We start from the raw sequence: 25991 nt of genomic DNA, 5'->3' as shown, positions 1-25991 counted from the left end.
TGGATCCTAAAAATCAGTCTCTGTATTTCCACTGTAAATCCAAGCTACAAAACCTGGTTTTGTTAGGTTTTGCTACTCCATAATTTAATCAAACAACTTTCGGAGACAGGGTGTACCAGTCATTTGCTGCCCTCCCCCCTTTGTTTTAGACCTCCAGCAACTACCTACAGAGGCCACCCAGGATCAGTGTCTAGTGAAACCAATGAGAATTTGTCCTCCAGCTGGAAGCAGACCAAAGCCAATCAGGCCATATAAAAAGGGGCTAGTTCTGGGAGAAGCTGGGACAGGAGGAAGGATCTCTCTTATCTTAACCTAAGAGGCCTGGTCTGGTCTGGTCAAGGACCTAACTCTGAACTGCACCTTTTTGGTTGAGCCAGCAAAGGATTGTTGTTTTATGTAATGGAATTTAAAGCTTTGGTGGCCAACCTGAGTTAAATATCAGTTTACTGCTACACAATTTAAGCAAGCTGGCTTTGTGAAATGCTCCATTGGCTCAAGTGAACTCGTGACATCTTCATCATCCCAAAAACTAGAACCCAAATGCTCAAATAATGGCCTGTTTCCTGTGGCTCTTCACTGATTCTCTCTTCCTCCCCTCCGCCTCCCGGTTTCGAGATGCAATCAAGATTGGGATAGGTATTTCTTAGTTGATGGTTCTTGGCTGCAGAAATTCCTCTGACAGAAAGCCCATCAAAATCCCTTAGTGGCTGCCTTTAGCATATGATGAGTCTCATTTTATTTCAGCTGGTCTTTATTTCTTATGGTGGGCTGCAACCCACTTCGTCAGATGCACTTTGTCAGTGGGTTGCAGCCCACGAAAATTTATGCCTGCAGAAATTTGTTAGTCTTTAAGGTGCTACAGGACTCTTGTTTTTGCTGTATACAAACTAACACGGCTATCCCTCTGGAACTTTATTTCTTATAATGCTCATCACTATAGTGTCTTAGAGCTTACTAGATGGGGCTGCATCCCTGTGTATGAGAGGGACTTTTCAGGGCTCCTGTGTTTGCCATGTTTAATGCTTTTCATTGCTGTCTGGCTGTGTACTGTATTTGCCTGCTGATTCTTGGATTTGTAAATATTTTATATTTGTAAACAAACCTGTCCAAACAGCATCTTTTGCACTGAGATTCTGTGCGGGGTGAGAGTCATTATAAAACCCTAAAATAGATCTAAAAATTAATTAAATAGTTATAACCCAGATTTTTATTTTATTTTTCTCACTGCAGTAAATACCAGGATTGAATATGGATTGTTCTAACAGACAAAGAATACAAGTGTGTAAATATCTAATTGTAATGGAGTAAATGGATCCAGTCCTTCAGTCATTATTCACTTGAGGAGCTCCTCTGAATTTGGAGGGACTAATCAGGTGATTATGGCTGGGATCGGGCTTTCAGGTTGTAGATTATGTACTACTCGTCAATATCCAAACAGTGGATTTTTATGTACTCTAATATAATGGAGCACATTGAGGTTATTGTGACAACAGTAACTTGGATCCTATGGCAGTACAAGAAAACCTAAAATAGATTAACTCAGTTTTCCTTGTGTTTTATTCTGGTTTTAAAAGCCAACCAACAAAAAAAAACAAAACAAAAAACAAAACAAAAAAAAACCAAAAAAACAAAAAAATAACCCCAAACCTGTGAGGTCGTTAACATTTTTTTCCATGTTCCACTAATATATTATGAACCACCTGGTGCATTTTTAAATACTTGAAAATAGCAATGCTTAGACTGCACTTTGACTTTTGCCACAGCAGCTGCATGATTCATTAAATCTTGGAAGCTTGAGAGTTATAGCTGTGATGCCATTTACAACTTTTATGGAAAAGCTCTTAAGTTTATGAATGTGTTTCAATTTTTGAAGTGCATTATGTTTGTAGTTTGAAATAATTTGAAACGCTCTCTATGAAAACATTACTTTGAAAATCACTCTCCCTTTAAAATGCGGGGGAGTTGCAGCAGGAGTTGAAGCAAGTCTCTTCTTAAATGGAGCAGTAAAGCACAAAGATGGATGTAAAAGGTATTTGTAAGTGCTAAAATATCAGTTAGTGCTCTTAAAAGCTTAATGGTTATCTTTGATGTGCCTGTGATAAGTTTGGTAAAGTTTGAATGTTTCCATTGATCAGATAGGGATGGAGAAAGGAGAGTAAAAGAATGGTAAACAAACCAGTTCTTGTAAGGCTGAGCAATTTGTTTTGCATGTTGTTGTCTTTATAAACACTCAATGCACTATGAAAGCAGGGTAGAAAACAATTTTTTTTTTAGACATTCTATGTTAGATGAAGATTTTCTTTTACTCTTCAATATTCCCAAATGACAGAATGGGTTGAAAAATGCAGCAAAAATTTCATGCTTTTTTAAAAAAATGTTTTTTTTCATTGACATTTTAAATTCTCAAAAAAAGCATGCCTACTCCATAAGCTGGTTGAAAAGCAGTGAAAAATCTTCATGGAAATGTCCAAAAAAAAAAAAAAAATTTTTTTAACAAAAAGTGGCCATCTATGCACTAAAATGTTTTTCCGTTCAGATAGACGAACCTGTTCCCTACAGAAAGCTCCATGCTTTTTCTAGGTTTTTTTGTTTTGTTTTGTTTTGTTTTGAAATGTTTTCGTCACTGATTTCATCACTTCAGCTGCCTCTGTAATATCTGTGGCCCTCAGCTGCTCCGGCCTCCATTGTTTTAAAATATAATGATCACTGTGGATCACATATGGCAGGGCTTAGTGTTGAGGAACTACATATACATTTGGCAGCTTTTTAAACATCCAGTGACATGACTATGTACCTTTATATTTTGAAGTGCTTAGCTCCAGCATACCTAGTAAGCTGCCGTGAGTGCAGTACTTAGATCTGTGCCTTTATAACCTCTTTTAGTCTGAAGTAATTGGGATAGATGCTCTGCAGTACTTCTTGGAAGTTACTGGACAGGTTCACCAAACAGTTGCTAGATGACAAACTATGGAGCAGATGCCTTTTTATTTAGTTATTTATTTTCCTGGAACACTAGGAGATAATGTCTTGCATATTGGGTAGTTATTGGAAGTCAAAATGTAATCTGAAACTAAAAACAGTACCTCTTTGCTATTTGTGCGTGCAAGCCCCGTATCTCCTGAAAGACAGTAAGTGTATGTCTACACAGTGCAAAAAAAGTGATGAATCTCAGAAAGTGGATCAACTTGGGCTTGAGCTTCAGGGCTGTAAATAGCAGTGTAGACATTCAGGTTCAGTCTGGAGCCTGGTTTCTGAGCCCTCCTCCTCACTGGGTTTCAAAGACCAGGATCAGCCCAAATGACTACAAACTGTTGTGTTTAGTCCTGCAGCTGAAGCCTAGCAAAGCCCGAGTCAATTGACTCAGGCTCTGCCTTTTTTTTTTTTTTTTTTCCTGCTGTGTAGACATCTCCTTAGCCTCCTCCAGCTGGTCGTGTCCCGTCCCCCCCCCCCCACTCTCTCTCTCTCTCTCTCTCTCTCTCTCTGTGCCCTAAACTAAATAGTTTAGTTAAATGTGTACAGCCCCCTTATGTGGACACACTTAAATTGGTTTGAGTGATTCATGTTGATTTAGCTTAATTGGGTTTGTTACCAGCCCTGTGTTTTAAGTCATTTACACCTGCTTTAGAGAGTGTTCAGCTACTTGGGAATATGGACAAGGAACTAAGTTGCCTATAAGAACTCTGTTTGTTACTAAATTAAGATAAATCAATATTGACCACTCTTAAATCCTGAGGTCCCTTCCAACTCTAATATTCTATGGTTCTATGATTCTATGAAATCAATGTAAGAATGTTCATACAAGATGGTTGCATCAGTTTAACTAAATCAATTTAGAACAGTGGCTCTCAACCTTTCCAGACTACTATACCCCTTTCAGGAGTCTGATTTGTCTTGAGTACCCCAAGTTTCACCTCACTTAAAAACTACTCGCTTACAAAATCAGACATAAAAATACAAAAGTGTCACACAGTTACTGAAAAATTGCTTAGTTTCACATTTTTACCATGTAATTATAAAATAAATCAATTGGAATATAAATATTGTACTTACATTTCAGTGTGTAATATATAGAGTAGTATAAACAAGTCATTGTCTGTATAAAATTTTAGTTTGTACTGACTTTTCTAGTGCTTTTTATGTAGCCTGTTGTAAAACTAGGCAAATATCAAGATGAGCTGATGTATCCCTGAAAGACCTCTTCATACCCCCCAGAGGTACACATACACTTGGTTGAGAACCACTGATTTAGAAAAGAGTTTTAGTTACCTTGGTGAAAATTTGAAGTGTAGACAGGCCTAAAAGCCTTAAGAAGGGAGATAAATCGGAAGTAGTCTCAGAATGGTTTAGTTCATCCCTGTAATTACCTATAGTACAAGCAAAAGTTAACAGAAGGCTTTTATTTGGACAATCTTGGTGACTTCCTGAGAGAGATCACACAGACTAATTGAAGGAGAAAGAAGCCTAGTTAAATATTTGTCAGTTAAGGGAAGGGATTGCTTGTGGCCAATTTAGGCCTGGTCTACAAAAGCTTTGTTGGCATAGCTGTGTTGGTTAGGAGTGAGGGAAAAAAATCATGCCCCTAGCCAACATAGCTGTGCTGGCAAAAGCCCTAGTATAGATATAGTTATGCTGGCAAAAAAGTCCTTTTGTCCATTTACTTTATTTCATTTGGACATCTGGTATAACCTGTACCAGCTTTTCTGGTGTAAACAAAGCCTTCGTTTTCTTGTTCATGTTCCCAAATAGTTGAATGCCCTTAACTGTAGGGCTGGTCTACTCTAAAAATGTTGTAGTCCTGTGAATAGATTTAGTTGCACTGGTGCAACTTCTCAAATGTTGACCAGCCCTTGAAGATGTCTAATAGCCCTGATCTGACCTGCAGTGACCTTCCAGGTGCTTTGAAGTGCCTAATGCACTGTTAGGCCTTTTAAAATAATGAATAGCAATAACAGTATACATTTAAATGGACTTTCAAGCCATTTTAATTTCTGTTCTCTCTTAATGTTGTATTTATGGTGCTACTTTTGGTACACGACAATGGTTACAACTTCATGAGTGAAGGGTTAGGTATTTTATTCTGTGGATAATTCAGAAGGTAATTAGTCAGATGCAGCAAGACTGGGTTGACTTCAGGAAAGCTCACATCTATAGTTTACATCAAACCTCTGAAGTGTAAAGCTTACTCATTTTACTGTACTTGCTAGGATAGTTGCATACTGTGGCTTAAACACTATAAGAAATAAGAGCGGAATCAAAATTAAATTAATTAGGAGCAAGTGTTTGAGTTTAATTATCTGGAGCTACTGTAACCCTTTCCTCTGCATTCTAGGTACTGCATTCTGAGATGCGCTCAGTGAAGAGCTTTAATCAGCACTCAGAGCCAGAGAGAATATTTGGAATGTGAAATCTCCAAATTTCATGCAGCAATTTTTAACCGGAGCCTGGATCTAGCAACAATTTGACACCCCCCCCCTCCCCCGCCCCCTTTTTAAAAACAAAAAACAAGCCCATTTTAAAATTCAAATTAAGGCCAGATTTGTAAAATGAAAAATCCTGCTGTAGTTCTTGGTCTTTTGCTGTGTAATAAAAATCGTTGGATCAACAGCTGTAGAAGGTTTTACCTCTGCACTTAATGGCTTGCACTGCTCTGTTCTTTGGCTGTACTATTTAACCATAAATATGTAGTGCTGTGGATGTTACGGCACATGTGGCTTCCTTGACTACTGTCTCAGATGTCTGACATGCCCCAACTCCAAAGAGCTGAATTGGCAACTGCCCAGCAGATTTTTATAAAGACTCAGTTGGTGGCCAGAAATTCAGGCTGTTAGAGTTGTTACTCAATAAATTGCTTTTTCAAAAGAAGATCATAATCCGATTTCAGCTGCAGTATTTTAATAGGCTGTAATCAAAGATAAGTACATATTATTTTATGGTGTTTTGTAGAAGTCAAATCTGCTGCATATGAGTGTGCGCAGTCCATTTTATTTTAAGTTGAATACTGTTTCTCTATTGGAGCCATTGCTCTTCAATTAATTATTTTGCTTCAGTACCGGAGGGGGGGTGGGTGGGTGTGTGTGTGTGTGCACGCGCGCGTGCCTGTTTGCTGCAGCTAAAGTGACCATCTGTCCTGTATTTTAAGGGACATTCCTTTTTTAAAGACAAATGTCCAATAACCCAGATCCAATAAGGAACTATTACAAAGCTTTTGATCAGATATAAATTGGTTTCAAGCCATATTCCTGTAAAAGACCATATATTGTGATTGTGTGATTTATTTTTTTTTACATGGATAGTATTGTGGGTGGTATCTCTTTTTAAAAATTAAAAAAAGCTCTCATCTATATTTATCATACAGTTTGTCCCTTTTATTTCCTGACATGTAGGTCATTTTAGGTTTTGATGGGTGCTGACCCTTGAATATTGTGATGGAATTAAGAATTTAAAAAGGAGTATTTTGTAATCTGAATACAATGATGTATACTGGTTTAAAGGCAAGTTGAATGAAAACAGCCATGCTATTTTGAAGATTTTTTTTTTTAAGTGTTCGATATCAGAGTGATTTTTTAATCTCTTGAATTCCTTCTGTACTACTTCCCTGCCATTAAGCTTACTACAATGTTGAGTTATCCTCTCTTGTTTTTCTGTCTCTCCCTCCCACCTACTAGCTACCCAAAAACCCCCAACCCTCTTTTGAGGTTTGTTTTGTGTGTGTTGCTAGGTTTGAGTTGAACTCTGAACTTCTTCCATCTGGATGCAAAATAATTAAATTGTAAATACATTTTAAGGAAGTCATGGCATCTGAGTAACTACAAATTAATGAAAGACAAAGGTTCTGTTCTAATTGATAAAGGAATAAACTTCAAAACTGATGTTAGAGTGAATTTGTTTGGGATTAGCGTTTCTTCAAGTATTTACCTGGTAGACTAACAACAGAAACAATTGTATTTTTGTATACTTTCATATGTTCATATACTTTCCTAGATTTGCAAAACCATTGCTTAGGTCTTTGAACTTATAGAAGAGAATTAATTACCCATGGAGCCAATCCTAAATGGATTTTTAACATTTTAAAGCCAAGATTTTAAAAAATGTCTAATGATTTTGGGTACCTCCGTTTTTAGGTGCCTATTTTGAGACAGTGTTTTTTAAGAGATGTCTGAGATAAAAAATGCAACTGCAGCCACTCTCTAAAAACTGGGCTTCTTCAGGGTGTTTCAGGGTGGGCATCCAAATATTCGATGCACCCAAAATCACTCGTCACTTAGAAAAAGATTTTCAAATTATATTATTCCCCTCCACTGATTGTATGGTTATGTGCACAAGTTGAAGTAAATCAGACTCAAACCTTTTAAAATCATTTTGTTACACAAAACCATGTGGAGAGTTTAACTGCCATGCAGCTCTTATGTGAGAATGCTTTGTGTGTCTGAGAGAGAGACGTGCTTTGAAGCACCTATATGTCACAAAACCAAATTTTCTGGGGTCATGTCTACATGACAGTGTCACTGCTATGGAGCCACAACTGAGCCACTGTAGCGTAGATGCTTCCTACATTGGTGGAAGGAAGTTTTCGACCAATCTAGTTAATCCACCTTTTCAAGAGGCGATAGCTAGTTTGACAGAAGAATCCTTTCTGTCGACCTAGCTGGGTCTACACCAGAGGCTAGGTCAATCTAAGTACAGTGTTCAAGCCACAAATTTTTTCACAACCCTGAGCGACCAAGTTAAATCGATCTAATTTTTAAGTGTGGAGCGAGTCTAAGGGTGCAGGTTGCCAGGAATGGGACTGCTAGTACCATGTTGTGGGCAGACAGAAGGGAAGATTTTTATTTTCCCTTTTCCCCCTCTCCTCCTATCAAGAAAAGAGGATTCTCCTTCAAATTAACCCCATACTTGCTAACCAAGAGCTGTCTCGTAATAGAAGATCTTCAAGGAAAAATTGACTATTTTTCCCTAGAAAATTTTCTATCTAAATACCTAAAGCACTAAATGCTAATCGTACCACTAACAAAGAAAATCCCCCCCATGTTAGCCAACACATATTTAAGCATGACTTTGTACCTAATGTAAACATGATTTAAAATCTTTTAAACAATGTCAGTCATGAATGACTCTAGCTGCTTATCATAGAATACGTAAGCCATTTTTAATGTTAGGTGCAAAGTCATATTTGACAATGTACTAGGTCATGTTAAAAATGTGCTAGCTATTTTCCTACGTTAGACAGGATGTTCGGTTTCTAAAGCTGGCAGAAATCTGTCTCCATAAAGCCTTATCAAACCTCCTCAATTTAACTCCTTCACAAAATTTTACTTTTTGCACTGTTTTTATATAAAAAGTTTGTTTTAAATGAGCAACTGTTGCATCCTCTGGATAGTTAAAACTTGCTAAAAAAAGTTAAATGTTAAATAAGTTTGAACTGTATTCAGAGAGAGAGAGTTTGGTAGAAACTAGTAAACTATAAAAATTAGGGATAATACCTTGCAAACTGAATATAGCTCTACTTAAGCATAATAGAGAAAGTCTAGGCTGAAAGATAGCTATTAGAATCTATGGAAAGTTTTACTTTAAATAGCTGTGTTATCGAGTAATGGAAAGTTCTAAAAAGTCTGGCTTCAGACATCTGTACTGTAGGTATAACTGAGCACAGTGGTTTATTAGGCAAGAGGACGGAACTAAATTTTCACTCCTAGGAGTGGTTACACCAGAAGAACGTTGAAGGATGTTAGTGGGACAGTAAGGGGAAGTTTTATGCTGTACATGGAGGATTTATCTCCAGGGTTGTCATCTTGTAATGTATGCCAAACTCTGAACTTACGATAAAAAATGAAAAAGTAAAACTATATCCTTTATAAATATAACTGAAAACAGTGGAAGGCCTCTAACTTGAATTAAGCAGAAAAATAGGGCATATATAACTGTCCTATGCACTTTCCTATAAGAATCTCTGTGCTTTACAAACATTAACAAATGAACACACAGCACACCTGTACAAAAGTATTAAAATCCTATTACACAGATGGAAAATCTGAATCACAGTGAAATCATATAACTTGCACAGAAAATTTGTGGCAGAATTGGGAATAGAATTGAAGTTTAATCATTAGACCATCTCCCCTTTTGTCTTTCAGCTGTGTAATTGCTGCCATAACTGAGTCTTGGTTAAAATCTATCACAGGGTTCCATTTATTTAGTAAACAAAATACTTCATTTTTAGTCCCCTAATGGGGGTGGGAGGAGTGTTGGTATCCAGTTGTTCTCCCAAAAAATTTGCTCTTCTGTTCATGCTGAGGGAAGATTCTTTCATATTTTAGCCAGCAGGAAAACTATCTTTTAAATAGTTCTCACTTAAAAGTATCTTTGAGGAAAGGACAGAAGCTTGTGGCTTATTTTTCCAGTTGCTGCAGACTGACCTTACCTCTGTGGGGAGGAGCTGCCAAATTATGAAAGCATATTCATTTAATGCAGTGGGTGCCATGCTGGGGGCTACAGGGCTGAGCTTTTTTTGTTTGATTGGATTTTTGTTTGTTGTTGTTTTGCGGATTTGCAAGCTGTCATGAGACATGGGATCAAGAAGTGCTGGTTGAGGAAAGACCTAAGATAACTGGAAATATGCCAGAAACATACTGGGTCATAACATACATGCCTATAGCTATCATTGTACCTTACAAAGACCTGACTCTTCAAATAAAATCATCCTTGCTCTTCAACTATTTACATAAAGTAAAACAAATAGCCTTGTGAGCTGCATGCGTTTGCCCTTCCTTCAGCTGCTTTTTACCCTATGAACTATTTGCTAAAGGCTGAGCCTAAGAATGTGGTGTCAGTTGACGAATGAATGGAGAAGCAAATATAATGGATGTCCATGTAGCTTTTGGTGCTTCTTGTTGTAAATCAGTAGCATTCAAAAGCGTGAAATTCAACCCTGTACAGAGGGCCTACGTACCACTTAAATCCTCAAAATGGAGCTTAAGTGGGACTTAAGTGATGTATAGTCATTGTGCTGGCCCTCTGCGCAAGGCTCAATTTCGCCCACAGTGAACAAATTGTAAACTGTGATTGCATTGTGAGGTGTCTATTGGCACAGGTGAAGAACTTGAAATACAACCACTTTAAAATGAATTGTGTATGACAGTAGTTTGTCACTTAGTTCTAAAACAGTGTGTATGAAATGTTACAAACAAAGAAAACTTTACAAACCAATTACCTTGGAATAGGGTTGTGCTTGCTACATTTAGCGGAGATCAGGGTTCTACAGAAGCTTAATACTTATCTCTGGCTAGTAGAGGGTTGTGCACCAAACTATAAGGAATGATGTATTTTCTTCTTCTGTACTGTATCCGCCAGTCTGCCACTAGCAGGCACTTTGGAACTTGATGTTTAGATACTAAGTGTGTGATGCAAAGTTCCCCAAAACTCTTTAGCAGATGAGGAGAATAAATAAATACATTCTTTTTGTAATAATGTAAAAAAAATTTTGCAGTTGGCATTTTCGCTCTGTGATCTGTTGGAACGTCTCCAGCTTTTAAGTCTATTTCTTCAATTATAAATAAAATTAACTCATAGATTCTAAGGAACCACTGTGATCATCTAGTCTGACCTCCTGTATAGCACATGCCATAGAACCTGTAGCACTGATTTAATTTTTGTTTTAAATAAAAAAAAAATTTTTTTTAAAGAAGAACATCCAGACTTGATTTCAAAATTTCCAGTAATGGAGTATCCACCATAATCCTTGGTAAATTGTTCCAGTGGTTGGTTACCCTCACTGTTGAAAATGTACACCTTATTTTTAGTCTACATTTGTCTGGGTTCAGCTTCCAGCCATTGGATCTTGTACATTTTTGGTCTGCTAGATAGAAGAGTTCTCTCTTATCACACATCTGGTTTCCATATTGGTACTTTTAAACTATGTCAAGTCACCCTTTAGCCATTTTTTGGATAAGCTAACTTGATTGAGCTCTGTGAGTCTTTCACTCTAAGCCATTCCAAAATAGTTTTTATTGCACATGTACATTATTTTATCAGGTGAGTTAACTATCCCAATTGTCTGATAGCATATAAAGTGAGGCATCCTGTAAGCCTTCATTCACTGATGTTATGAGGCAAAAATGTTCTGACCGATGCAATTATAATTAAATGCGTCAAGAGTTGGAACTTGTTAGCTGAAAGAATGCAGTTGGGCTCATGGTCAGCTGCTTTCTGCCTTTTGGCTGCTTTTACGTTGGATGCTAGAGGGGAAATGCAGCTTATGATGATGAAACTTGTTGTTGCTTTTAGCTATAGAGATGTGCAGCCATGGTTACTGGCAATGGCTTGGTCCCTTTGCTGTTCTTGGAGATTTAGTGTATTGAAGCAATTGAAATCTTTACTGAAGTGGTATGGCTGCTTTGTTGTGGCCTTCTGCAGTGTGGGTCGGACTCTGACTGGGTTGGTGGAAGTTCTGGTTGTGAAGACACCCTCCTTGGGCGTATAAATTGCAAGTGCCACTATTGTGGTGTGACGATTAAGCCAGCATGATTTGCCTTGGTTCTACAGTTACACAAAGGAAAAAGATTGCTCTGTAATATTGTGAAATGTAATCTTTATAGCTTCAGTGGTTGCCGAGAGCTATCTTTGTTGCTAATTTTTGGAGCCTTGTTCACTGATGCAACTACTGCTCATCAGGTCTTTCAGTAGGTGTGAGGCTTACCAAAGAATGTTCTGTGGAGATTCTGTGGCTTCCAATTTTAAAACAAAAACAGTAACAAAAAATATCTCTCTGCAATGACATTGTGTCGTGGTAAAAGTTCTACCAGGGCCTCTTCTGGGTCTATCATACTTTGTGGGAGGAGAAGGATAAAACCACTGATCTACATTTTTTATTAATTTTTTAAAAAGTGAATTGTCTAAACTCAAGTAAAGTAGATTAGACATGCCTCTCGCTTATGGTTTTCCTTTACTACTTCCTCAAATTGGATTGGTAACTGTGATATTCCACAGAATATATTGTACCTTTCATAGGTCACTAATTCAGTTGCAATCTGCTCACTGATCACTGTGTGCCAGGAATATTTTAAAGATCATTGTCAGCAGATTTCACTCTCATGGCATTGTAAATAATATGCTGCCATGTTCTTTCAGATGGAAGTCAGCTTCCATAACATGGTTAAGTGGATTTCAGTAGGATTTCTTTAATTTAAAAAGCTGCAATTTTAGTAGCTGGGATCAATACAGGCCTTTGTTGGAGTTTTCAGATGAATTTCAGGTCTTTGGGGCATGAAGTGTCTGTTCCAATTGCTGTGAGAAGTGAGAGCCAAGCTCTTTTTGCCAGTGGTTTATCTATTGGGGTCAATGGATCTAAGAAAAAGGTGTCATGGAGTTTCTTGTCTTAACTATTAATTCTGATTTGTTTCATATCTGTAGCTAAATAAAATATGTAACAGTGTAGGATGATAAAGTTTTGTTGTCTCTTGTTTGGATGATCCATATAACTCAACAACCATGGCTTTGCAAATTGTGAGTAATGTGCTCAGGCCATATTTGAGGTATCATTTAAAGCATACCACACAGTTTTCCCTTGCTTCTGTATATGTTCCTATACAAATGGCAAATACCAATGTAATATTTTAAGAAAAAGTTAAGACTCTTCATGTTATAAACAATAATTCATAAACTCAGACAAATACATTAGATGTTACTTACTTTTTTTTTCTAACTGAGCAAAAATTCCTTTACCACTTAAGGGAAAACTCTTAATTAAATTGACATGCATTTCTTAAGTAACTGACTGAGAGGTCAAGATACTGTGAGCAGTGATGACACACAAGGCCAAGTTTATTGTCAACGGTGTTCTATGTTAGAAGTGATCCCTACTGTAGTTTACTTTCAATATGTGTTAGTGTGTGGGGAAAAATACAACCGACAATCCTGCTAATCTTTATTAAAATTATGGATAGTGTGGAAACCTGTAACTTGATGTCTGTCCTAACTCTGCCACTTCTGGTCATGCCTAGTAGTGGAGAGGAGAAACGTGTGGACTGAAGTTGTATTGACAGCAAAACGGCAAACTGAAATTTTAATTTGTATAAACATCTGTTGTCAGGACAGTTGAATTCACCATTCTCTTTAAAGTACTTGCCTAGAGAATTTTTCTATACGTTTTTCAGTTCAGTCACAAAGTCTGCTTTCTTGGCTTGAAGTTCCATATATTCCCAAGCTATCTGGACATAGTTCTATGTTGTTTGTAGTGTAGCATGTCCCTAGTGTGAGACAAACATCCTGCTGCCAGGAGACTAACTTTTTTCATTGTAGTCACTGTTTGGCCTTCATCTTTGGTTTTTTTGGTTTTTTTTTGGTTAAGTAATCAGCCAGGCAACTGGGGGAAATGATTTGTGCTTAGTGTTCAACAGCCTTCTACCAGCCTCAAATATCTCACGGGTATACCTAAGAGAAGGTGTCGATAATCGTTCTAAAATAAGTTTATTTTTAAAAAGTTGATTTTATTGGTCACTTCTCTCACACAATGTAAACCCTATTGCCCTCTGGAGTGGATCACTGATATTGGTGTTTTGTTTTCTCAGTGAAGTGTGACAATGCACTGCTTGCCTAAATAAGGGCCGTCCAGAAAACTAATCTTCCCACTTGGCAATGATGCAGCCCTTGAAGAATTCTAGGACTAGAAACCATAAATAAGGATTGTAGGAATCCTGAGACCACCATGAGGAAGTTACAGCATAAGAAAATGAGATGCAAAAAGACTTGCCTTACTCCCACATATATCCTTAGAACAGTTTTCTAACTATATTTTATGTGAATGCAAAAAGCTTAAAGGGAAGTAATTTTGCAGGGAGCTAATCTTTTAATTAAAGGAACTACCAGATAATATACACTCTAGTATTGCTTTTTGCAATACAGTATTTGTCTCCTACAAGTAAAATAGAAAACAATAATGCTCCACAGGCCAAATTCCACGTTGCTCTACTCTGATACTAATCCACAGTCACTTCATTGTAGTCAAATGTATTGTACTACTATAATCCAGATGCACTGCTATATCAGAGAGCAGATGATATTGCATCAGTATATAAAAATATTGAGACATAAGACAGTATCAAGACACATAAATGACAACATGTTAAGTTGGTACACTGTATTTACTTAAAAATTTTCTGCAGCTCAGTTCAGTGTTGCTTCTACTCTTACTGGTTACGGAGAGTGGGGGAATACTTCCAGCTGTGATGAACCCTGCTGCATAGAGAAATTTATTATATGGATTTAAAAATAAATTTTACTTCCTTTATAGTCCCTAGGAGCAGAATAATGGATTAGATGGACTAATGGTCTGATTTCCATGTTCTTGTCATGTCTTAATGTCTCTGATGTTCAAATTATATATGGTTTGCTAGCTACACAGCTTTTATTCTTTAGCATTTCTTTGTCTAGGTAGAAGATATTTTTTTAACTCTAAAATTGTTTTGATCCTTCCATTAAGTTATTTCCTTTCCATTATCATTTTCTCTAGGATGACAGTGATGGGATTCCATGGTCAGAGGAGAGGGTGGTACGAAAAGTCCTTTACTTATCTCTAAAGGAATTCAAAAATGCACAGAAGAGGCAGCATGGTGATGGCATTAATGGGAGTCTCAAGACTGTGAATGGTAAGTCTATTCTCTGGTACAACTGAAAGTGTTCTGTCATTGTAAGCATCTTTAAGCAGCAAGAAGACAATATACAGGATGGCAAATGCACTGTCCTTTTGATCTGCACAATTCAGCAGAACTTGGTTTTTGAGAGCTTAAGGGGTTCGCTTTACCTGTACTGGCTCATTTGTCCCCAGCAAACAGTGTAGACATGGGGCATAATAAAAACGGGATACTGAGGCCATGTCTACGCTACAAAGTTTGGTCAAAACAAGTTATGTCAGTATACAACTGCTGAAATGGGTGTATTGCTTGTGCATATGCATGCTTGGTTGCTTGCGTCAGTGCTGAATGTACTCATCACGAATGCATGTGTCAATGCAAAGTGTGGTGCGCCACGGGTAGGTAACCTGGTGTGCCATGCGCAACCATCTGGCACAGTGCCTTTTGGGAAATGTTCACAATTTGTTGTTGGGTAGAAATGAGTCACACAGGGATCTCTGGGAGCTAGGGGTCAAGTTCCCATCATGCAAATTTTTCCATCTCCTAATGCATATTAGAGACTGGAGGCAAGTGGTTGGAAGGGAGGAAAATGTGAAAACAGCAGTGTACTGATGGGGGGATGCCGGCTGGGCCCTATACCCACTGAGCGGGAGAGGCGGGCACCACATGGCGGGGAAGTTGGCAGTATGGAAGGGGCAGCAGAGCCAGGCTCCACTGCTGCCATGATCACCAGAAAGACTCCGGGGAGCAGGAGGAGGAATGTGGCATGTCTCCCTCCACCACCACCCACCACTCCCCGCAGGTACAGATCACCCCCTACCCGGGGTAGCTGGGGTCGGCACCAGCTGGTGGGAGCCGGGGACCCCTTATGCCCTGCACGGGGGGGGGGAGAGGCACATAAGGCCTGGGGGCCACAAATGTAAGCATTGGCCCTCGAGCGCTGGAGACCCATGATATGCCACTGGGTGAAAACAGAAAAGTGTTGCTGAGATTGGAGTTTATATTTCATCTTCATCATTAAGCCCTTTGGCCAATGAAGGAATGGTTTCACAGTCTCTGTACACTTGCTCTCCTTGGGTAAGAAAGATGTGATACCTTCAGAGGAGAGTATAAAATGTGGCTCTTCTGGGCTCATTCAGTGATGTATGACTCTTTCTTAAATAGTCTTTAATATGCTAGGTTGAAACTAGAAAATGAGTGACAGTGTTCAGGTTTTTGAGCAAGTCTGTATTTCTTCTTCTTCTTCGAGTGCTAGCTCATGTCCATTCCACTATGTGTGTGCGCACACCTCCGTGCATAGTTACCCGGAACTTTTTTCCCCTTAGCAGATCCCGTAGGGCTGGCTCCGGAGCCCCACGCACATGCTGCGGTATATGAGACGCTGCCGGCCCTACACCCCCTCAGTTCCTTCTTTCTGCACGTGACGGTTGCTGGAACTAGCCTTGCTCTCAGCAAGTACTATTCCCCTTGTTTGGACTTGTTTGATATCTAAGTTAGTTTTAGTTAATTAAGTAGTTGTTAAGTGTTGTTAAGAATAGTTAAAGATAAGGCAAGTCCCTACAGGGACTTCGAGCGGCCCAGGTCATGCTCCAGTTGCCAGGCTTCAAGCCATGTGCCTCCAGCAGGAAGGCTTTCCTGCTCAGCAACCCCCACAATTGCTGCCTTAAGTGCTTGGGGGAAGCCCACAGAAAAGAGAAGTGCAAAATCTGCAGGGCTTTCAAACCGAGGACTCAGAAGGACCAAGAAATCCGGTTGAAAGCCCTGTTGATGGAGGCCCGGTGTCCGAGCCGACCCCCTCCACCTCAGTACTGAGCGTGACTTTGGTACAGAGCTCACCATTGGTGCCGCCCTCGGCACCGTGCAACATCATAGAATCATAGAATATTAGAGTTGGAGGGGACCTCAGGAGGTCATCTAGTCCAACCCCCTGCTCAAAGCAGGACTAACCTCAGCTATATCATCCCAGCCAGGGCTTTGTCAAGCCTCAGCTTAAAAACCTCTAAAGATGGAGATTCCACCACCTCCCTAGGTAACCCATTCCAGTGCTTCACCATCGGCACCAAAGAGAAAGAAGCAGCGTGCAGAGCGCGGACACTCCCCTGAGCCATCGGTATAGGCAGGGTCGAGTACGAAGATGCACTTGACCTGGTCCATCGAGACTTCTCTGGTGCCTGCATCTCCAGTCAGGGAACCTTCCCCGACTCCTGGGAGTGGGAGAGTGCCCCTGCCGATGCCGTTGACACCAGAGGCTTTTCAGGCAGCAAGAGTTTTGTTGACCTTGCCTACACCACCTCCCGGCCCCCACTCTGCAGAGGGAGAAGGGACTGGTGTCACGGCGGAAACCTGCGTTGGGTTCCCCTGAATGGCGGTTGACATCCCCAGTATGGGGAAGAAGATCTCTCACCGGACAGTCTCCAGGGGTAGAGCAGAGCCACTCCGCTAGTAGCCTCTCCAGGTCGGTGTCATTGAGTTGACCTGCTCCGGCACGGGACGTGAAGTCTCCTTCTCGGCGCTGACATCGATCCTCAGCACCAGAGGCAGCTTATGCGAGGAGGTGGCACCGGTTGAGATCTGCCAGGTAGCACTCGGACAACTCCCGTTCCAGATCCCCGGCACTGAGGAAATCACCTGTATCTAAATGGCATAGAAACCGGTCGCTGTCGGAGGACCCGGCACCAATGAGTTTGTGGCATGGAACCCTGTCACTGGAGTCCGGCTCAATACCGAGGAGTTTGGGATGGCACCAACCTCGGTCACCGAAGGTGTCTGCAGGGCCTCAAGGCAAGCAGCATCAGAAATCATCGGTACCAAGATGATGCTCCGGTACCTCTAGCTCTTCAGAGCGCACCCCCGCTCATCAGCATCGCTCGCGGCGACGGAGGCAGTCCTTATCGTCATCCAGGTTGGAGGCATCGAGAGGGCGATCCCCGGCACAGAAGGGTGCCCGGGACTGAGGATGAACACGGCACCGCCGGTCCAGGGCCTCTGACTATGACGATGACTTGGGGTCTCCCGGAGGGACAGTCGTTGGGCGAGCCGACACCCCCACAAAGCGTCAGTCTGTGGCGCAATCAGCCCTGGGTTGGCCCCAGGGAGAATGGCTGTAACAATGGCCTTACTGGGCCCCATGGAGTATCCAGGTGGGGCCGGGGTCCCAATCCATTAAGTTGTTGGGGGAGCAGTCCGTGCCTCTGGCACAGAAGACCCATAGGCACCACTCCTCAGATAAGGAATCTGACCCCCTGGAGGGAACCTCAGTGGGTACAACCCTTCGCCAGGAGGGGGCGCACACGCAGGCTGCACCTCTGCAGTGATGAAAGGCGTTCTGTTCAGGAGCTGGTCCCATCGGTCATCCTAATTTCTGACGCTTTGGATGTAGGATGGGGAGTCCACATCAGCACCAGCCTAGGCACTCGGGCTCTGGTCGGGGGAAGAGAGGTGCCTGCACATCAATGTGAAGGAACTGAGGGCCATTCACCGAGCATGCAAGGTGTTCCTCCGATTCCTGACAGGCAGAGTGGTGCAGGTGCTGATGGACAACACCGCAGTCATGTTTTACATAAACAGGCAGGGGGGAGTGCGCTCCTCGGCCCTTTGTGAGAAAACTATCCTTCTGTGGGACTTTGCCGCGAGGCACGATTTTCACTTGACTGCCTCTCTCCTCCCGGGAGTGAGGAACGATGAGGCGGATCGCCTCAGCAGGTCGTTTCTACCTCGCCATGACTGCTCATTGCACCCAGGAGTGGTGGCTATGATCTTCCAGAAGTGGGGAGTTCCCCAACTGGACCTATTCGCATCAGCCTGGAACGCGAAGTGTCTGAGGTTCTGCTCGCTCCAGGGTCACAAGACTGGGTCGATTTCTGATGCGTTTGTCATCGACTGGATGGGGACCCTCATGTACGTGTTTCCCCCCATTCCACTCCTGCCCAAGGTCCTGCTGAAAATAAAGAGGGACAGGGTGAACGTTATACTCATAGCTCCAGCCTGGCCGAGACAGCACTGGTTCAGCATACTGCTGGACCTTTCAATCGCCTCACCCCTGGAGCTCCTGAGGTGGCACGACCTCTTACCCAGTACCACAGTCACCTGTTGCACCCGGACCTGGACTCCCTGCACCTCACAGCCTGGAGGCTCTGTGGCTGATGGAGGGAGAGAGAGCCTGGTCGGTGCAGGTCCAGCAAGTCCTTCTTGGCAGCAGGAAGCCTTCCACACAGGTCGTGTATCTGACTAAGTGGAGGTGGTTTACCTGTTGGGCAGAGTCCTGGGGTATTCCACCCAGCCTTTCGCCTATACAGGCGATCCTGGAGTACCTGGTCCAGCTAAAGCTCCAGGGTCTGGCGCTGGCCTTGTTGAAGGTTCACCTGGCGGCCATTTCGACCTTCCGTCAGCCGCTAGAGGGGAGATCGCTGTTCTCCCATCCCATGTCGGTCAGGTTCCTCCAGGGGGTGGAGAGGCTTTATCCACAGATCTGTGACCCGTTGCCTTCCTGGGATCTCAACCTGGTCCTCTCAAGACTCTCGGGGCCCCCTTTGAATCCATTGCTTCATGCCTTGTGCTCATGCTTTCATGAAAGGTAGCCTTTCTGGTGGCCATTACCTCAGCCAGGAGGGTCTCCGAGATTAGGGCTTTGACGTCGGAGCCCCTTTATACAGTGTTCTATAAGGACAAGGTTCAGCTGAGGCCGCATCCAGCCTTCCTGCCTAAGGTGGTTTCCCAATTTCATTGTAATCAAGATATTTTTCTCCCCGTGTTTTTTCCCAAATCTCACGGTTCAGAGGAGGAGAGGAGTTGGCATTCTCTGGACGTGAGATGAGCCCTGGCTTTCTACATCAAGAGTACAAAGCCGTTCTGGAAATCTACACAGCTCTTCGTCACAGTGGCCGACCAGATTGAAGGCTCTCCTGTCTCCACCCAGCGCATCTCTCGTGGATTACATCATGCATCAAGTTCTGCTACGAGCAGGTGAAGGTGCCGCTTCCAGGAACCATCGCAGTGCACTCAACCAGAGCTCAAGCCTCATCTACAGTCTTCCTGGAGAGAGGGCCCCTGCAGGACATCTACAAAGCCGCCACCTGGTCATCGGTGCATACCTTCACGTCCCACTACGTCATTGTCCAGCAGGCGAGAGAGGACACAGGATTCGGCAGAGTGGTGCTGAGGGCAGCTCACCAGTAACTCCTACCCAGCACCAAGGTATTGCTTATTAGTCACCTATAGTGGAATGAACATGAGCAAGCACTCAAAGAAGAAAACAAGGTTACTTACCAGTAACTACTGTTCTTCGAGATGTGTTGCTCATATCCATTCCACAACCCAACCCCTGTCCCCACTGCCGGAGTTGGCAAAAAGAAGGGACTGAGGGGGCGTAGGGCCGGCAGTGCCTCATATACCGCGGCATGTGCGCAGGGCTCCAGGGGGCGCCGGAGCTGGCCCTACGGGATATGCTAAGGGGAAAAATGTTCCAGGTAATCGTGCATGGAGGTGTGCACACATCTATAGTGTAATGGACATAAGCAACACATCTCGAAGAACATCAGTTACTGGTAAGTAACCTTGTTTTTCTTCACTGACAAAAGCTCATAGGTTTCTTTGTACAGGCTTAATGCAGTTGCTTGTCAGAATATGCATAACTGTACGTGTGCTAATACATTTATAGCAGCAACTAGGTGCTTATTTGGTGGATTATTCATATTCGTATGCAGCTTGCATTTTTGACATGGCGAGTCAAATTTCACCGCAGTGTGTCTGAGAGGTTGACTTGTTCCTGGGGAGGCAGAAACTAGTGGAATGCCTGGATGGATGATAGATACAGACTGTGTATGTCTTCAGTTATTGCATCAGATAAGCAACTATAGCCTCTACAATGCAATTAAGAAATATCCTCTGAGGTCAGTAATAATATCAAATACTAATCTGAAGGGAAGGGTCAGTCTAGCTTTAGCCGCAAATCACTAATAAGCTTGAAGGTATATATGCAAAACAGCTTTGGCTTTCTTTTTTTCTCCAGCACCTCTGCTACATTGATCTTCTGTGTAGCATGATTTTTTTTTTTTTTGTTTCTTTCCGTTGTGGGGGTTTTCTTTAGTGAAAGCAAAAAAAAAAAAAAAAAAATCTATAGGCGTGAAGCACTGTAATTGTGTGTTTAAAAAGCTTTGATGGTGTGCCAGGTTACAGGATTGACTGGGGTTTTTATGGTGTCTAGTTTCTCCAAAGCTAGCCTAGATGAAAACTGAGTTTGCTGAGAATGCTCTGTCAATGCAGGTACCAGACATGGAGTGCGCCATAGTTTTCTCTGTCTGTCGTGGCTTATGTCTTCAAAGCATGCCTCATTAATTTGGTATTTTATAATATAATTTCTCCCCTCCTTCCACCCACATGGGTGACTAAGGGTCTGTCTACGTTGGAGCTGGAGTTGTAATTTCCAGCTCAGGTAGACGTATGCACCTTAGCTTTGATTTGAGCTAGCATGCTAAAAAAAGCAGTGCAGCTACAGTGGCGCAGGCATGGGCTAGCAACTCAAGTATGTACCTAAAGTCTTATACTCGGGTGGCCGGGCTGTGCTGCCACCCACATCATTGTGGCTACGCTGCTATTTTTATGTGCTAGCTTGATCAGAGTGGATGTACGTCTGTTGGAGCTGGAAATTTAAAACTTTTAAAAAATTTAAAAGCCACTGTTTCTAAAACTTTTTTTTATGGATTACAATCATTAGTTACAAACATGTTACTGAAAAGACTTTTCCAATTAGCTTTAAAAAAGTATTTACTGAACTTTGTGTATGTGTAAACCAGGAAAAAAAAACCAAACAAACTAAAAAACAAAACAAAAAAAACAAAAACCCTAAACAAAACAAGAACAACAACAAAACCAAAACCCCAAATAAAATCCCTCAAAAGAATTAAAACCAGTGCCAGCTGTACTATAGGTAATGTTTTGGCAGCTGGAAGCTTTTACATCACCATATGTAGCTGACTGTGTTAAAAGCAGATCCAATAGAAATGGCCCCATCTGTGTGAGCCCATATCTGCTCTAAGACTTCTACTGGTTCTAAGTAGAGGAGACTGACAGACAATTGACTGGGCTATGTAAGTATAACAGAAGACTCTTAAAATTAAAACCATGACTTGAAATTTTTTGTTTAAAATAGTCTTTAAAATACTGAAAGTTAAATTGCATTAATTCTACACTGTCCCTGTATCACTGGTAAAGACATCATAGTGGGTAGTTATTTCTAAAACAAATCTGGCTTGCAGAATCCCTAGTGTCTCTGTCTTGTCATGGTTAGTTTTCAGTAGTTTTCTTGAGGCCTGCCTTCCCTTTCTCTTCATACCTTTTTCTTGAGCTCATTTCTTGTTCCTGTTAGTAATTAATTTCAAAAAATTATTTTGTACACTTAATGTTTGCCTTCCTTTCCTTCTTTCAGTCCCTCTTTGCCAGAGGGCTTGTTAGAGGGAAAGGCATAGGAAGCTGATGAAATATAGTTACTATATCAATGGATATGTTGCAAGTATGTTTAATGACTCTCTAGATATTCAGAGTATAGAATGACCCACTATCTTTTTGCTATGATATGTGTTTGTTCACTGGATTCCCTTTCAACATGTGGGAACAAAAAATCAGAATGGAATGTTTCCGGAAATTGTCAAGAAATCCTTTGTAGAAGTAAATGGGATACTTTATATCAGATTATGGTAACAAGTTTGCACACTAGAAAACCCAAAGAGAACCTGTTCTGTGATTTTGATTATTATTGCCTGTCATTTGGGTTAAGATTTTAATAATAAAGACTTGTGTTTGGAATTTATATACCAATTTTCAGAGGTCCTATAGTAAGAGGAAAACTAATTCTCATTGAAATAGTTTTCTTACATAGCTTTAAATGTGAAATACGGTTGTAAAAGGATGCAAGCAATAATTACCTTTTTTTGTATTTACAAGAATGAATGGAGTAGCGTTCACCCTTTATAAGAGTGAAGTTGCTTTATAAGTACTCAAGAGTAGCTTATAAAGCAAGCTTTTATGACCTTTTACAATTCCATTTTTAGATTTTTTTGTTTGTTTGTGGTAGCATTACCTTCACAAACTATAAAAGTACAAAGAATTTTTTTTTTTTTGTTAAGATGATTGGTAATAGTATACTATAAAGATGACAAGGTAGTCATTTTGTAGACAACAAATATTCCGATGTTCATAAAGTAACCTTAGGTTTTTTTTTCAACACAGCTGATGAATGAAATCACCTCGAATTATGCTCGCCCATTATTAGCCCAAACTTTTTAATAAAAGTGGCCTAGTTGATGAATTTGGAAGCATGAGGATGAGTTCTGGTTGTTGTTGGACTGGGAGATACATGAATGTTTTGAATTTTTCTTTTTAAATCTTCAGTCTGTTTCTTGATTTACTGAATGTAGTATACCTGCTGTTCTGTTGGAATAGTCATTTTTTCTCCCATTAAATTTAGGGTTGTTAAAGTAAGCTCTTGGGGCAGAGCTTGTCTTTGTGCACATGGGCATGTATCTGTTTGTACAGCACCTAACACAATGAGGTCCTGGTCCAGACTTGGGCTCCTAGGCGCTACAGTAATACAAATAATAACAATAAATATTTAAATAAAAATACAACATAATTAATGCCCAAAGTTCACTGAAGTGCATTGGTATAACTCGGTATCGGCCAACCAGACAATGAAGTAGGTCAGTCTAGAATATTACGTTTTTTCTGCCTCCATATTTGTCCAGCTGCCAGGGCCAATTACCAGGCTACACAAATAGTTTAGAGTTACAGATTATTTGGGATTCACTTATTTCTGACCAATACCTTTTATATGAAATCTTTGTGTACAACTTGTGCGTTTTTTGTATAAATATTAAATATTAAAAGCAAGAAGACCAGATTTGTAATGTCGATTTGAATTTAAAAGGAGGTCTAGTCAGGCCCATCTGTGTGACAGAAATGAGGGTGTCCATAGATCAGTAGTCTATGTCAGGTCCTGTCTGTCCAGGGAAGAGAAGACCATAATATGACTTTCCAGTACAGTGTGTTTGGTTTTTTCCAGTTTAGGAATTTAAGTAAGTCTGTTCCTGTCTGCTGCCACTGAGCTGTCTAGTTATACTCAGGGAGCAAGGCTAAGGCTCCACCCATTCCCAGCCCACATGTACAGAAGGAAATGGCCACAGGGAGATTGCTCTTCCCTCTGTGCCACTACTTATGGGGGTGACATGGAGGCTTACTCCATACTCCCCTGTGGAAGCATGCAGGCTTGGCAACAGTCTAGGCTTTAATAAAAAATAACCCTCTAACATAGCACTGAGGCTCAACTATTCTGTTACTTTTGAAGGCTACAGATGAAATATTGGAAATAATTTTATATGCTCATTCAGGGCGTGTTTAGTTCCTGAAGTGATGTGCATTTGAGGTGTTGGCAATATGTTGTCCTTTTCATAAGATTTGATGTAAGTGTGCCCAGAAGCTTGGGCAATACAAATGTGTTTTTGTAAGTTTACAGAAGAAAGACGGTGTAGAGGTGCTTGTAGAGTCATCACGTATTCCCTTCCAACCCCTCCCCTCAATATAACCTAAAGGGATGCTTTTTAAAAGTTTGAACAAACTCTTTTTACCACCCTCTTTTTAAATTGAGACCAAACTTTAGTGGAAAAGGAGAATTCAGAAAACATTCATCTGAAACAGAATTATAATGGAAATCTCAATTTAACTTGGTGCTTACTATCAACAGCATTCAAGATTAACCAATTACGGAAGTTGCTTACTATTGAAAATTCCCAACTCTTTTCCTTTTTGTTTTTTACAGTAGATTTCATTTTATAGCATACCATGAATTCTTCTTGCAAGACCACTCAACTGACTGACAAACATCATTTATGATATAATAAAGATGAAGCAGAATCATATTCTGTATATAGGAGGACTCCTTGGGGCAGTCTCTTAAGACAGAATACTACCTAATAGGGGTGGCCGTTTTTACAGGTTTCTAAATTAACTATGCATGTTCTAAGAGATAATATTTACTGTTAGGAAATTAATTACAGTAATAGTATATTTCAAAATCCTAATTTAATGAATAATAGTTATAGTGCAGTCCTATTCTGAACAGGCTTTATTTTTATTTTTTAACAAATCATGTTGGTTCCCATTTTTGTCGCACTGATTTAATATCACATCTCTTCAGTGTAAAGATGCAGTTATTTTTCTGACTGCCAGCTCTGTACACTTTAGATTGGGCTCTGAGAATCAAGATGGGCTCTTTCTGCTTTATCCATCGTAATCAATTATAAAGATCCTATAAGGCCAAATTATGCCCTCGATGACACCTGCACAATGTCACTGTGTTCAAATGATGCCCTCTTTGCAACTTAATTTTTGTCTGGTTGCAGTGCAAGGAAATGAGAGGAAACTTTTCTTTAAAGACCATCTCTCTCCTACCCTCCCCCCAGGTTCATTCCCCCCCCCAATACCTAAAAGACAGAGAAAACACTGAAAGTTCTATGACTCATTAGCTTGTTGTATTTCTTTCTAACCTTGAAACATTGTACAGATCTTTGAAAATAGCTGCTATTGTACCTAAGTGTGTTTATTGTCAGTGACTCTAAAAATATAACTTCACTACAATTATCCACTGCCAACTGTACGTGATAGAGAGTGAGGAAGCTGATATGTAACTTGTAAAGGTCCAGTCACAATGTATGGAGGCCTAAATTAATAAATAATACATTTAAAAAAAAGTTTGGGGAAGGGAAGCAGGAAAGAGACCAAAATATAAGGTATAAAAATACACAACTTTTCTGTTTTGGAGTGGTACCACTTTGAAGAGAGAGACAAAAACAAAGAGCCACTAAACTGATAAAAGGAAAGTGGTCTAATGGCTGATGGGTTTTGGAGATTCAGCCCCCAATTGTTGTCCAGAGCAGCAGGAAGTCGTGTCCGTCGTCGTCGTGTCGTCCCGTCCGTCCGTCCGTCCCCCCCCCTTCCCCCCGCCCCGCGCCTCCATCGCCGCCGCGAAACCGCCCTGCCGCCGGAAGTCGTCGTCCTCCCCCCCGCTATTCCTCCCCCCTCCGAGTGGTACTTGGGGGGAAAAAAGGTTGAGAACCACTGGTCTAGAGGGATGGTGGCTGCATTACAATGTCACTGGGGTGGGTGAGGAAATAAAAAGGGGGAAAAGAAGGGGACCTTACAAGACAATTAAGGGGTGAGGGACTTTTATTTAAAAGGTTTGAGAGGATTAAATAGAAATCTATCTGCAGAAGAAAGAGAAATGTGTGAAAACAAAGAGCAGGAAAATTGCAAAAATGATAATAATAATTAATACCTACCTCCAATGAGAGCGTGGAAGAGAGAAGCACAAAAGCCAAA

The 25991-nt window shown here is 40.9% G+C and overlaps 1 protein-coding gene across 1 annotated transcript in view; it reads left to right on the top strand.

Annotated features, from left to right (window-relative positions):
* Positions 1-25991, top strand: part of JARID2 (jumonji and AT-rich interaction domain containing 2) — a 300414-nt gene that overhangs the window by 123596 nt on the left and 150827 nt on the right. Inside the window, 1 exon segment of the mRNA XM_067568345.1 lies at positions 14504-14639. Coding sequence (XP_067424446.1) covers positions 14504-14639 — 136 coding nt within the window.

The sequence above is a fragment of the Emydura macquarii genome, unplaced genomic scaffold (assembly GCF_026122565.2).
Source record: "Emydura macquarii macquarii isolate MOO-44397 ecotype Brisbane River unplaced genomic scaffold, CSIRO-AGI_Emac_v2 contig_2890, whole genome shotgun sequence".
Taxonomy (NCBI): domain Eukaryota; kingdom Metazoa; phylum Chordata; order Testudines; family Chelidae; genus Emydura; species Emydura macquarii.
Note: the sequence above shows the minus strand (reverse complement) of the source record. Positions and strands in the feature narration are given on the sequence as shown.